This window comes from Manis pentadactyla, chromosome 1 (assembly GCF_030020395.1).
Source record: "Manis pentadactyla isolate mManPen7 chromosome 1, mManPen7.hap1, whole genome shotgun sequence".
In the NCBI taxonomy this organism is placed as follows: Eukaryota; Metazoa; Chordata; class Mammalia; order Pholidota; family Manidae; genus Manis; species Manis pentadactyla.
The window spans coordinates 65,873,937-65,889,386 of NC_080019.1; the positions used below are offsets into that span (position 1 = coordinate 65,873,937).

The window sequence follows — 15,450 nt, forward strand, 5'->3', positions numbered from 1 at the left end:
GGAGTCAAATACCCTTCTAACTTTATTTTTAATAAAAAAGAAAGGTCTTTATTTTTATTATTTTAATATTTCTTTATTTTTATAGTTTTGAATTATCTTGTAGTTACTATACAAAGGCCACAGATTGGACTGGCCCTCCTCGGAAGGCGAAGCCCTCTGTAGGCCTTGTGTGGTGACACTGCAAGGTCTTTCCATTCTTCATTCATTTCGGGCGTTTGCTCTTGGTGTTTAGGACAGCCTGGGCTTTGAGAACACAGACCTGGAGACAAAGGATTTGGGCAATGAAGATTCTATTCTAGAAGAAGATGATTTGGGTGATGTTCTGTGGGACATACGTGATGAACAAGAGCAAATGGAAGCTTTTCAACAGGCTACAAATTCAGCCCATGAGTTGGGATTCAAGAAAGTAAGCATTTGGAGTATTGTTCCAACAAAGACGAGTCACTACCAAAAGGCTTTATTATGACTGTGTTTTCAACTAAATATAGTCAAGAGTAATGATTGTGTTTGTGTTTGTGTTTGCCCTCATTGCTTGACTGTCCAGGTGGAGACATGTCTTAGGTCTGCCTCATATGAAAGATTTGTGAGATTCAAATATACTTACGATCATCAAATATTTTTAATTATAGATTAGGATTTATCAACCACATGTTCTTCATGCTACCATCAGCAATTCACCAAACCAAGACTAGGATAGCTAAGAAACTTGATTAAAACAGTAAGACTGTCTTCTTCCAATTCTTGGAAGAATCAAAATATCAAACTTTCAGAAAATGAAGTATAGTAGTTAATGCAGTAGGCTCATCAGCATCCTTAAATATCTAAACAAATTAGCAGAATTTGAAGTGCACAAAAAAATCAGTGTCCATGTTCAAAAACCACTTGATAATATTTAGAAATTAATGTAAGAACTAATATTTTGAAAAATATTACCATAGCTGTCACTAACAGCTGTATTTTTATAGAAATTTTATAATTGACAATGTTTATGTTGTCATCCCACCATTTCCTAACTGGATTTTGATCAAATTATTTAGCCCTCAACTTTGACTCTCTTGTCTGTAAAATGAGACTAACAACTAGTACCTACCTCACAGGGTTGTTGAAAGGACTAAGCCAGATAATGCACATGAAGCACTTGACACAGTACCTGCTACATATTAAAGGCTACATTGTTGTTATTTTATAAATGAGGAACCTGAGGTTCACATTGTGGTTTGCCTAAAATCTCACAGGGAATAGATTGCAGATCTGAGATTTGAACCTAAGTCTTCTGACTCCAAATCCTTTTTTCTATGGCAAGAGGCCTTAACTTGGGAACCATTGGTCTATAAATGGGTTTTATGTGAGACCATGAACTGAACTGTTAGGATTTACAAGGTCATAAATCAAAAAGCTCTTTACTTCTTGAAAAGCGTCATTGCCATCAGAATTATTTGTGTTCCTGGGGAATATATTCTGTATTTAGATATGACAAAATCATTGATTGAAAAATTATACCAAGTAATTATTTATTGTAGTTGCTGGGAATGTCTGCTACCCTAAAGCTAGCCACTAACTACTTATTACATACTCTTTTAATTCCTTATCACTTAGATCACTGTACACTGACTGAGCATCTCACCTCTGAAGATAACTTTGGAAACTCCCAAATAAATACTGAGATATTTCCATTTTCTGAGTGTGTGCTTTTCAGCTTTGAACCAGTTTTAGGTGTGTGGGGAAAGCCTGAGCCATATGGCTTCTTGGGCTTTGCCTAGAGGTCACTCAATTTCAGAAAAATCTCAGGTGGCCTGGCCTAGCCTGATTCGCTGCAGCAGGCTGGGAGACTCCAAGGCCTCAGATGAAACCTGCTTTTGTTTGGACCTTTTCTCAGAAATCCCTGGGAACTGGATGACATCTAGTTGTCCTTTGATGGAGATATTGAGGATGCTTACCAGCATACAGAGAAATACAGTGACCTTGCTACATATTCTGCAAAACATCTGAACATTGCAAAACCTCATGAGGATCTTAAGTGTTGCCCCTCATCCATTAATTTACTGCAGTACTATGTGTAGAAGAAATGGGAGCCCATTCTTAGTTTACTGCTTTGGGCTTATTTAACCACCCATAAAAATAAGCAATTGTAAGGGTGCTGTTGACTAAAAATAGATTTCATTTTCTCATGCAGCTGTTCTCCAGTGATTTCAAATGATACTCCTAAATTGACTTTAGTATTCTTCAAAACATGCGCTTCTTTACATTTAAATTCATTTCTGTTTTTAGTATTACCAATGCCTTAATGACCTAGTGACAGCACCAGCACCAATTCCACTCCTTCTTGTATCTGGAGGACCAAGTTCTGGGAAGTCCCTTCTTTTCTCAAAGTGGTACAATGCAGTGCACTTAAATTGTTATCGTTGTCGTGACTTGAGTTACTGAATTAATTCAACAAAATGTAATATTGATGGATGCCTTCCTGCATGGCCTGTACTAAATATTAAAAAAACAAAAAAGGAGTAAAATAATATTCATGCCCTGAAGTATATATAATGTGGATGTTAGAAGATACAGAATGAGAAGGGAATAGGAAAGGTGAGCAGTTGTGATTTTGTACATTAATTATGCAGGTCAGAACTAAGGGAGCTGTCAGCATGGAATGGAATTAGGTGAATTATAGGGGGAATGTGCCTTTTTTTTTTTTTTCAATTATTGGCTTCATCTTAGAAGTTTCATTGGGATTTTAAATATTTGGAACATGACAAAGACTATTTAGAATGAAATAAATTGTAAAGAACATCAAAATAAAGGATAACCTTTACTATGAATGCAAAATAGTTTTTCAAATTATGAACTAACTTTCATATAAGCTAATAAATGTTTTTGTTTCAATTCATTTTATTTACAAACAAGTAGTAAGAATATTTCACAATTATTACTTACCTTTTCATTATTATTTACATTGAAGAGTTGGCATATGTTTCCTTTTTATTGCCCTTTTATTTAAAGTTATGTTTGGAAAGTCATATTTTTGTACTTAACAAAGAAACTTCTTTTTTCCTCTAATAATATATTTTTAATTAAAGGTTAATGCTCATTTTACTAATACCTTAACTTCAAATGTACACTCTTTTCGTTTTTATTAGTTATCAATTTGTAATTAAATCTATAATTTTTTAAGGCTTATTTAAAAGGGTCTAATAGTGGAGTAAAAATGGACATTTACCATGTTTATTCTAAAGTGACTGACCATGTGACTGCTGAGAGTTAGCATTTGATGCTTAATGCAATATGAATTTCTTTTGTTGGCAATAAAGGACCTTCATCAGTCTTATAAAAAGTCTTCTTCTTTCAGGATTCAATTACAACAGAGGAATTCTCCTAACATGCTAATTCTTTCTCATTTTGGGGGAGGTCCATGTTAACCAGCTCAGTCTTCCTTGATTATTAAAAGACTAACTCTAAAGGTAGAGTATGCCATCATTTGGAACCATCAGAATTTTTGTGTAGATTCAGAAATTGTTAGGGTTATGTTGTGTAGATACAGAAATTGAGGATAAACCAATTTTCAGTATTACCCATTTGTTTTGGTTTTGTATAGGTAAAAACAATGCTCTGTTCAGTGGGGTACTCTTTGTGACTCAATTTTGGTTTAAAGAGTAGGACAGAAATATTTCCCACCAGCTGTGATAAAGTGTAACTACTTATTTGTGTATGGTTTCATCTCGCAGTTGATGCAGCACTCTTGGTCAGTATCTGCTATGACACTGAATCCTGCTAAGCTTCTGGAAGAGTTTCCACATTGGCTGGAAAAACTATCTGCCCATCATTAAGGCAGCATCATCATCATTATTGATTCTATAGATCAAGTTCAGGTACTATTTCACTTTGTAACCTTCTGATACTCTCAGAGAGAAACAAAAATATCAGTAATGGCTATGTAGGCAGTAAAGTTACATGTTTGTAAGGAGAAAATGTTATATTGTTTCTTTTATTTTTGCTTAATTTCTGGGGAGGATACATGGGGATAAGAAAATGTGCTCCATGCCAGTAGACACTAGTTCTTGCTGAGAAAGATCAGCCGAATTAACCAATTAGCAAAGATCATTCATTTTGACATTTTTAGGGCCTTAACATTTCCTTCAGTGTCCAAAATTCATAGCAGCAATAATAGTACCTTACCACTTGTTCTTTTGCTATTTTGAGATGAATCATCCAAAAAATAAGATTGTATCCTTAATAATAATGAGAAACTTCCTGAGAATTTCATTTTACTTGGGGAGTTTTTATTGTGTTGTTTTGAAATTTTTGAATTAACAGATTGAATTTTGTTTTTGTATTTTTAAGCAAGTTGACAAACACATGCAATGGCTGATCAATCCACTTCCCGTGAACATGAGAGTCATTGTTTCTGTGAACATGGAAACATGCCCCCCAGCATGGAAGTGTGATGCTAACTTTAACTCTTTTGGATTAAAAACCTGAAATGTGTTAAGTACAAACAAGGAAAGGTTTTTGGTGCAGGTTTGTTTTTCATGTAAGTGACAGTAAGGATGGGAAGAAGTGAATGAATTGAAGAAAAATATATGATCCATAGGATTTGGTGCAAGGTGAGATCTGGGATGTGAAGGAGAAGACTAGGACTTGAGAAATTTTCTGACTTGAGAAATTAAGTAAATTGTGGTTCTATGAACTGAAATAGAGAACACAAAGGACAGGCAGGTTTATTGAGAAAAAGTCATGAGTTATGTTTTTGGACATGGTTATTTTGAGTTGCCAGTTGCAACTCCAAATAGTGATGTCTAGCAGGCAGTTAAATTTACAGGTGACAAAAATTGGGAGGCTGGGCTAGGAATGATAGACCAGACACCTGTTACCCTGAAACTTGAGCTCACTTGAACAGTCTTCGATAAAGGGATGCGGTGGTTGAATTCTGTAGGGCAGTGTTTCTCCCCTTATTTTTGTCCCCCTAAGGAGCCTTTGTAGACATTGTCTTTTTAATTACCTCCCCCTAAGAAATTTTAATGTCATCCATTTACTGTATATCAGTTTATGTATAGAAACAGATATATGTGTATTTTTGAGCTTTACACATGAGAAGAGTCAATTATTTCCTTCCTACCCTGAAACAATTTTCACTATCCTGTTGAGAATGCATGCTGTAAAGTGATTAAATTCCAATTGGATTTTAAGTAACTTGTGGGCAAGGACTGTATCTTCTTCAATTCTTCATAGCTACTAATACCTATGTCTAGTTTTACCAATAGTTTACAACATAGAGATAGAAATGTTTACATACTTTACTTTCTAATGTATATGTTATTTATTTTATAAGTCTTTGTGATTAATTGCTGAAAGTAATGCTATACATGTTAGAATAAATGAAACAGTATTACTTAAGATTACCAGATTTGTTTTGCTTATTTTATAAAGGTAATATAAAAAACTTAATTCTTATAGATTTTGATTTGTGTTTGGGTAGAATACGGCTTTTGTTGTATTATTAGAAGAGAATTTCATTTGTCTTCTCTTTAAATGAAAGGTTGTGGCCTACACTTCATCTTGATCCCTTAAATCCAAAAGATGCAAAATCTATTGTAATTGCAGAATGCCACTCTGTAGACATTAAATTGAGCAAAGAACAGGTAAGTATTTTTAATTTTGCTGCTTTTACTTTCTATCAACTTTCCTATAAAATACCTTAAGTGAGACTTAAAATTCAATATAGGAATTCTCTATTGTTATAAGGAAAGGTGGAGTTCAGTAACTACTTTGTTAAATTCATTTTTCTCTTAAACTAATAATAGATATAGAAAAAGCAATAAAAAGATTTTAGTCTTCAGGTTTACTCGAGTATATTATATTAAGCAGGTAATTTAAAAGCAAAAAAGCTCAGGCATGCCAACTACCTCTGTGGCCCATCTCCATGTGGCAGTGATGCCCTGGTGAGATGCTGGGAGCTGAAGCATTTCCTCAGGGATGTTTGTTGATGGCTTGATAGTAAAGACCTCTTAATTCCAGGGTGGTTTTATATTTCTCTTTTGTTTTTTGGTAAACTGGTGCAGGAGAAGCAGCTAGAACGACACTGTTGTTCTGCTACAACCTGCAATGCCCATTATGTCACCCTTTTCAGCAAAATGATTGCACAGTAAGTGGTGGTTATTTTACGTGGTTGTCTGCATGTTTTGTGTTTGTTGCAGACTGTTACCTCACCACGTGAAACTGAGAACTGATCATTATGACACTGAGCCACTCAGATTTTGTGTGTTCTAACAGTGATACTAACATGTTATGAGAATGTGACATAACTACTGAAGATTAACAGCCCACGAATTATCAGACCTTGTCAGATAGATTTGTCTAATTTTCATCACACTAACCCCTTCCCTACTGGGGGTTGCAAAAGAAGGCCATCTGCATGCTCATTTAGAGCCCATGGGTGCTCGCTGTCACCTGCTTGAGACCCCAAGCTTTGGGAAAATGAGGAGACAATTAAGGCATAAAAATGTTATTTCAGGTTCCTTGCTTATCAGTAGGTAGGTTGTAGGGAGGAATTTTTAATTGTCTCCATTCTCAAATCCTGATGAGCCTTTCTTCTAAAATAGACTTGTTTTAGATACCTCTGGGTAATTTGCCTTAAGATAAGCACTAGAGAGTTTAACTACTTTTATTTCTCCTTCAGTATAGCCTCCCTTACTCTGTTCACAACTAGAGATAAAACAGATTAATACCTTTTTGGTATTCAGCACAACTCATATTTAGACACTGAGTCTAGTGCTGTTGTCTCTTAATTCTTCATTCTCATCTTAAGCACCAAATTTGAAATGAAAAACCCTTCTAAAACTGAATTGCCCATGATATTTCCACTCTCCCCGGAGTTCCCAGAGTTGTGCCAATGCAGCTGACCTCTGAACATGAGTAGCTTACAGTTCAGGAATGTGGGTTACTGTCCTTACGTTATGTAATATTTACTGAAATTAGCTATTTTAAGAGGGACTATGGACCATTTTGTTGTAGTTGTTCTCTTCTCTATATACCTTTATATTTAAAAAAGAAGCTACTGGTAAATATTTTGTAATACTTTAATAAAACAAACCCCCCTTTTTACTGATTTGCTTTAGCTTGATGTTTTCCAAATTCTGGCTCTAAACAAATGTAATCTGCATGGGTAATTAACTAACAATACATATTTATAATTATTTTCCTGCTTCTTATATATGAGTGGCATGCTTCTAGGTGATAAGAACTATGTCTTACTCCTTTTTATGTTCCATAATGCATAGTGATTACTTGACGTGTAGTTAAGTCCCAGCATGTGTTTACTGAATTGAATTAAGCGGAATGCTAAAATAAACTTGATGACTCTAGCAGTCCCATTGAGCTACCATTTTCCTGTGTCATGTTTTATTGAATTCCTGTTATTATCAGTTTCAGTATAAAAAATAGAGACCACATTTTTATCTATCCCGAATTTTTCACAGATATTGACAGTCTGTAAGAATTTAAATCTATTCTCAATTCCAACAGTGCTGGAAGAGCAGGCAATTTAGACAAAATCCTCCATCACTGTTTCCAGTGTCAAGATATGATTTCATTATATAGACTTGTTCTGCAGTCTATCCAGGAGTCCATGGCACATAAGATGGATAAAGAACTAATGAAACAGGTAGAGTGTAAAAAACTTATAAAACTTAGAAAAGTTTGTATTTCTGTGTGAATTGAAGCAAACAATAATTCTTTTAAATTTTTCCTCAACTGTGTTTCAAGCATAATACAGGAATACTCACTGCCATCGTGTGCCTATGGCCAGAAATTATATCTCTGGGAATTTGCATTTTCCTGATTATCACTGAGATTGTTTTCATGTTCATTGGCTATTCTGGTTCCCTCTTACATGAATTTCTCAAGTCCTTTACTCATATTTTAAATTGAGTCATCCTTTCTTACTGATCTGTAGAGTTCTTAAGTGTTCTGCATACTGAATACAAATCCTTTGTTACAGAGTTTGCAAATTAATGCCTTGTCCCTCTTTGTTCCTTGTCTTTTAACTTTTTGGTATCTTTTTTTATTCATAGTTTTATTTTGATGAAGTAAGATTTATCAGCAGTTTTTTTTAATGGTTTATGCCTGTTGTATCTTATTTTAAAACTTCTTTGCTATCATAAAAGTGTTCTCATATATATTATTTTTCTTTCAAAATGTTTTACAGTTTTGTTCTTCACTTATAAGTCTTTAACTCATGTCAGTTTATTGTATGAGGAAAGAATCAATCCACTTTTAAATCTTGTATAGTTAGCCAATTGTTCATTTTACTAAATAGTAAATATACTTTTATTTTCTACTGATTCAGAACACCACCTGTCAAATATCAAGCTCACATATGAACATGAGTCTTTTTCTAAGCTCTTCTGTTGCAATTTTGCCTATTCCTTGCCAATACCACAGTGTCTTTACTATTAGAACTTTAAGCTTTGATACTTGGTTGGCAAGCACCCTTTTATTACTATGATTCACAAATATCTTGGCTAATTTCCTATATGTATTTTTAGAATTGGCTCAGCAAGTGCCATGGACACTCATTTTGGAATTTTAATTGAAATTGCATTAAATTTAGAGGTTAAGTTGGGGGAAATTATATAAGACTTCTCTGTGTAAAACTAGCTCTCCATCTATTAGTCATCTTCTCTCATGTTTTTTTAGTAATGCTTTATCTTCTTCCCCACAAAGGTCCTTAGATTTGTTTCTAAGCACTCTAGTTAAAAGTAGCATTTTTTAAAGTTGTTTGCTGCCATATTCAATTTTGATTTTTGAAAATTTATTTTATATCTGACAATCTTGCTGAACTCTTACTGTTTGAACCTGGATCTATTTTTATTTTAATTTCTCAGTTTGGTGGGTGTTCCTGGGGTTTTGACTTCTCGTTCTGCCTCCAAGCCCACATACTTCCTTGTCTTCTGTCTACATCTGTGGGCTGATACTCTCTCCTTATGCACCCCTTCGCTGAGAGGACAGCCCTTGGGAGGTCCTGGTGTTGGTAAGCTTTCTAGATCCAAGTCCTCACCTCACAGTATTAAAGGCTTGTCTTCCGTCCCTGCTTGGGTGTGAAAATCCAAGCCCTTAAGTAAGTGGCACTGGTACCTGTCCTCTGTCCCCACTCCCCCAGGCATAGCTCCAGCACTTAGCCCTCTGATTTTCAGTTTCCTTCATTTTTAGCACCCTGGGGATTCCCATTCTTTTTTGCAGGCTCAACTGTGCTTTTAGAAATGCTTTGTTATATGTTATCTGATATTAACAGGTTATGGTAGGAGGGCCATTTTTTCCCACCATCTTCCCAGAATGCGAATTCTGTCATTAGTTTTAATAATACATTTACTGCAGTTTAATTTTCACTAAATTTTTTTCTATTTGTGTGTTATCTTTGGCATGCTAGATTTATATATATATATATATATATATATGTATATACACTATACTATTTTTGATCAGTGCCTTTTGGAAAGTGTGCTTTAGTCTGGGAAATCTATTTCTTGCTTTATTAAATCATTTGAACTCTAGATTTGAATAAGAAGTTAATAAGCTTGAGAGAACTGTGGAAATTTTAATAGCTTTTAGTTTCTTCTAGAGATGCTTTATGATCATTGTTAATTCATTTCTCTACCTAGATTCTCTGCCTCATAAATGTTAGTCACAATGGTGTGAGTGAGTCAGAATTGATGGAACTCTATCCTGAGTTGTCCTGGGCTGTCTTGACCTCCCTTAATTACAGTTTACACAAGATGTGTTTGTTAACTTACTACGGCTGTGGCTTGCTCAAATTTCAACATGAACTGGTAAATGTTATTTTAATAAGGTTTTTCTATTTATAAATGTCAATGTATCATTGTATACTGTATTATCTTATACTAGACCATAATATTTTTAATGTTTTATTATGAGACAAAATTGAAATCTGCAATTTGGCATTATGAATTTTTTTTGCAAAGATTTTAGGTTAAAATTTGTATGATAATATTTTTATGAAGAACCTTTATATTATGGCTATTACAGTCCTCTCCCTCTTATCTGCTGTGGATATGTTCCAAGACCCCCAATGGATGCCTGAAACCACAGACAACACTGAAATATATATATATATACACAAACACACACACCATGTTTTTTCTTTTAAGTGTATACCTATGATAAAGTTTCATTTATAAATTAAGCAAAGTAAGAGCTTAATAATAAAATAGAACAATTATAACAGTGTACTAATGAGTTATGTATATGTGGATTCTATCTCAAAATATCTTATTCTGTTGTACTCACCCTTCGTTTTGTGATGATGCAAGACGATAAAATGCCTACATGATGAGATGAAGTGAGGTGAGTGACACAAGCACTGTGACATAATGTTAGGCCAGGACTGGCTGCCTGAGGATGCCTCAGGACGATCATCCACGTCCAGACTGACATTGGCTGTAGGGAACTGAATCCACAGAAAGTGGAATTGCAGATAAAGGGAACTATTATACTTTAAGAGGTCGTTTCTTTCTAAAAGGAAAAAAAGATTTTTCAAGTTTGTTTCATTGAATTACCTGTATAATTATATATGTCTTAAGAGCTTAGAGTCTGTAAGTCAGTCTGCCTCAGATCACAGTCTGTTTCTTCACAGCTTAGTAGCTGTATAACCTTGAGCAAGTTTTCTAAGCCTTGGGTAGAGTTTTCGCGCTTACCACAGGGCAGTGAAGAGAATTGAGATGGTCCCTGATCCTTGTGAGGTTCTAGACATATGATATCTAGCACATAGTAATAAATGTTTAAGAAATATTGACTAATATAATTCTTATCTGTAGTGCCATGGTTGATTTATATGTGTATATAAATGCAAAGAAGTCTTAATTTGCATTGCTGTATTATATTTGTCAGTGTGAAATGTTTGTAATTTCACAGGTTTATCTTTCTTCTCTAGTGTATACCTCTCACATATAATATATCCTTTTTAGTACTTTTTCCAACCCACATTTCTGATATTTTTAATGTATTAATTAAAAGTTTGAATTAAATTGTGTTGTGAATTCTTACAAGAATTTTTATTCTCAAATAGTTTATCATGTAAATATATCCTGAATTTTAAAATACTCTTATGCCTTTTCTATTATACAACTATAAAATTGAAATGATTCTAAATTTCTTTTTACAAATTCATTGTTATATGTACAGTGGCTTACAGAAAATAAGACTGCAGTATATTTTTTTTCTCCACAGGCTTGGGAAACAGTGAGACTAGAGTACATGGAAGGTCCCACCACTATTTCTTAGGCATATAGGCAAAAGCTAATCAACTATTTCACAAAGCAGCTAAGGTATTATAAATGTCCGTATTTTTCTTCTGTAACTTCTGCAACACACTCTACCTCTGTGTCCTTCTCTTTTTTTCGCTTATAATTTAATGTCTACATATTTATTACCAGAAGGATTAAATGCTCTTCCTATTCTGTTAATGTCAAAAGAACAAAAGATGATTATATAAGTAAGTCTTTTTTAATATTATGCAAAAGATTTAAACTTAAGTGAAATCAGTAGAGAATCATTTTATTATTTTATTACAGTTAAATAGCTTAAAAATAGATGTGTGTTTCTGTATATCTGTGTATATATATTTGGGTCCACTCAGGGTTTTTTTTTTTAAGTAGTTCAGTTTTAGCAAAATATCTTTATAGTTTGGTCAGTGGTCCTCTTATGACTGTTTATTTTCATAGTTAAAATTTGTTAAATTTCTGATTTTGACCATCTCAATATTAGATTATACTTAGAGACCGAGATACTATGTCAAATACATTTTTCTTCCTTCAACATTTGTCTGAAACCTTTTGATGCCATTTCACTGTAGGAAGGTGTCACTGAATGTCGTCCCTTCTCTTCTCGTAGTCAAGACCAGGTAACTTGGAGAAGTGCAGATGAACTCCCGTGGCTTTTTCAGCAGCAGGGAAGTAAACAGAAGTTGCATGATTGCCTCCTTAATCTCTTTGTGTCTGCTAACCTTTATAAAAGGTAAGTTCCCCAGAAAAATAGACTTAAACAGTTGTTCAAGGTAACAAAAAGAAAAATGACTTTGAAATTTAGCTTAAATATAAGACCTAAAACCATAAAACCCCTGGAAGAAAATTCATAGGTGGTAAGCTGCTTGACACCAGTCTTAGTGATGATTTTTTGGGTCTAACACTAGCAAGAACTGCTAATTCATGCCCCCATATATAAAAATACGGCTTTTTAAAACTTTTAGAGGATGACAGATATCCGTTGGTCTTAGGAACCAAAAATTGGGTGCAATTCCAATTCCAAATAAAAGTAATTAACACTCGAACATGTTCTTCACTTATAACATTAACAGTACTCGCCATACCAATTATAATCACTCCCACAAACATTTACACAAGCAAGAACTATCCCTCACACGTAAAAAATACAGTCACACTAGCCTCCGTCATCAGCACAATCCCTGCAATAATATTCGTTTACTCAAATGAAGAAACAGTTGTTTTTAACTGACACTGAATAACAATTCAAACAATAAAAATAGTAATAAGTTTTAAACTGGATTACTTCTCCACAATATTTATACCAGTAGCCTTATTTGTCACATGATCTATCATAGAATTTTCCCTATGATACATAAAATCGGACCCCTATATTAATCGATTCTTTAAAGACCTATTAATTTTCCTAATTATAATAATAATCCTAGTATCCACCAACAACATATTTCAACTCTTTTTTAGATGGGAAGGTGTAGGAATCATATCCTTCCTCCTAATCAGCTGATGATATGGACGAACAGACGCAAACACGGCAGCTACACAAGCCATCCTATATAATTGTATTGGAGACATTGGATTCCTCATATCAATAGCATGATTTCTCATAAATTTAAATTCATGAGATCTTCAACAGATTATTCTCGACCCTAAAAATACAAACATCCCCCTAGCAGGCCTACTACTAGCAGCAACTGGAAAATCCGCACAATTTGGATTACACCCTTGACTCCCCTCCACTATAGAAGGGCCAACCCCAGTATCAGCTTTACTCCACTCCAGCACAATAGTAGTCGCTGGAGTATTTCTACTAATCCGATTTCACCCCCTAATAGAAAACAACAAGACAATTCAAACAGCAACTCTATGCTTAGGAGCCATTACAACCCTATTCACAGCCATTTGTGCTCTCACCCAAAACAACATTAAAAAAATTGTGGCTTTTTCAACCTCAAGCCAACTTGGCCTTATGATGGTTACTATTGGTATTAACCAACCACACCCGGCCTTCATACACATCTGTACCCACACCTTCTTTAAGGCTATACTCTTTATGTGCTCCGGATCAATTATTCACAGCCTAAATAATGAGCAAGATATTCATAAAATAGGAGGCCTATTCCATACCCTTCCTACCTCTACCTCTGCTCTCATTATTGGCAGCCTCACTCTAACAGGTACCCCTTTTCTTACACGCTTCTACTCTAAAGACCTAATTATCGAAACTGCTAATATGTCATATACAAACGCCTGAGCCCTCTTTATTACTCTTCTAGCCATCTTCTTTGCACTACTGGGACAACCCTGATTCGTAACTCTGAGCAACATTAATGAAAACACCCCCTCATTAATAAACCCAATTAAATGCCTAATATTAGGAAGTATCTTCACTGGGTTTCTATTGTCCAACAACATCCCCTCCATATCTACCCCCCAAAAGACCATACCCTACTATTTAAAACTTACCGCCCTAACTGTTACAGTACTAGGCTTCATTCTAGCCCTAGAACTATGTAATTTATCCCTAAACCTACATCACAAAAACCCCTCAAACATGTTTAAATTCTCAAATTCATTAGGCTACTTTCCCACAATAATTCACTGCTCTTGACCCCTGTGAATACTAACGATAAGCCAAAAATTAGCATCCCTCCTTCTAGACCTAATCTGATTAGAAAATATTTTACCAAAATCAACCTCACACTTCCACATAAAAGCCTCTTTACTGACATCAAATCAAAAAGGCCTACTTAAACTCTACTTCCTGTCATTCATAATAACAATTATACTAGCCCTACTTCTATCTTAATTACCCCGAGTAATCTCCATAAAAATAATAACACAAATCAATAAAGATCACCCAGTTATAACCACAAATCAAACACCATAACTATAAAGAGCAGCAATCCCTGCAATTTCCTCGCTAAAAAATTCAGAGCCCCCAATATCATGTTACCCAATCACCCAGATTATCAAAATAAAGAACAGCACTCAATCCCTCACCCTTTAACATATAGAACACCAAAATTAACTCTATCACTACACCAACAGTAAAAGTACTGAACACAACTATATTTGATACCCAAACCTCAGGGTACTCCTCAATAGCCATAGCCGCTGTATACCCAAAAACAACCAACATTCCCCCAAAATAAATCAAAACGACCATCAAACCTAAAAAAGACCCACCAAAATTAACTACAATCCCACAACCAATTCTACCTGCTACAACCAAACTAAAACCCCCATAAATTGGAGAGGGCTTTGAAGAAAACCCTAAAAAACTAATCACAAAAATAATACTTAAAATAAATACAACATATGTCATTATTCCCACATGGACTTAAACCATGACCTGTGACATGAAAAATCATCGTTGTAATTAAACTATGAGAACCCAATGACAAACATCTGAAAAACGCACCCTCTACTTAAAATCATTAATAACTCTTTCATTGACCTGCTTACTCCCTCCAATATTTCAGCATGATGAAACTTTGGATCCCTATTAGGGATCTGCCTAGTCCTACAAATCCTTACAGGCCTATTCCTAGCCATACATTATTCAGCAGATACATCTACTGCATTCTCGTCAGTCACTCACATCTGCCGAGACGTCAACTATGGATGAATTATCCGATATATACATGCCAACGGAACATCTATATTTTTCATCTGCTTATTTATGCACATTGGACGTGGCATCTACTATGGATCATTTGCCTACAATGAAACATGAAATATCGGAATTCTGCTTCTATTTACAGTCATAGCAGCAGCCTTCATAGGCTATGTACTACCATAAGGACAAATATCCTTTTGAGGAGTAATAGTAATTACAAACCTTTTGTCCGCAATCCCTTACATTGGGTCCAATCTAGTAGAATGAATCTGAGGGGGATTTTCAGTAGACAAGGCAACCCTTACACGATTCTTTGCCTTTCACTTCATTCTTCCCTTTATTATCCTTGGTCTAACATTAGTCCACCTACTATTCCTACACGAAATGGGATCTAACAACCCAATAGGAATCGTATCCGACTCAGATAAAATCCCATTCCACCCATACTGTACAACTAAAGATATTCTAGGACTTTTCCTCATGATCATAGCAATAATGCTAGCCCTATTCTTTCCCAACCTACCATGAGACCCAAATAACTATACACCA

The 15,450-nt window shown here is 34.8% G+C and overlaps 1 protein-coding gene across 1 annotated transcript in view; it reads left to right on the forward strand.

The window, feature by feature from the left end:
- Positions 1-12,293, forward strand: part of NPHP3 (nephrocystin 3) — a 31,956-nt gene extending 19,663 nt beyond the window's left edge. Inside the window, 11 exon segments of the mRNA XM_057497987.1 lie at positions 233-406; positions 2,269-2,372; positions 3,338-3,449; positions 3,714-3,857; positions 4,330-4,427; positions 5,525-5,627; positions 6,048-6,130; positions 7,510-7,648; positions 9,645-9,812; positions 11,230-11,327; positions 11,893-12,293. Coding sequence (XP_057353970.1) covers positions 233-406; positions 2,269-2,372; positions 3,338-3,449; positions 3,714-3,857; positions 4,330-4,427; positions 5,525-5,627; positions 6,048-6,130; positions 7,510-7,648; positions 9,645-9,812; positions 11,230-11,327; positions 11,893-12,019 — 1,350 coding nt within the window. The 3' untranslated portion in view covers positions 12,020-12,293.
- Positions 12,294-15,450: the final 3,157 nt, after the last annotated feature.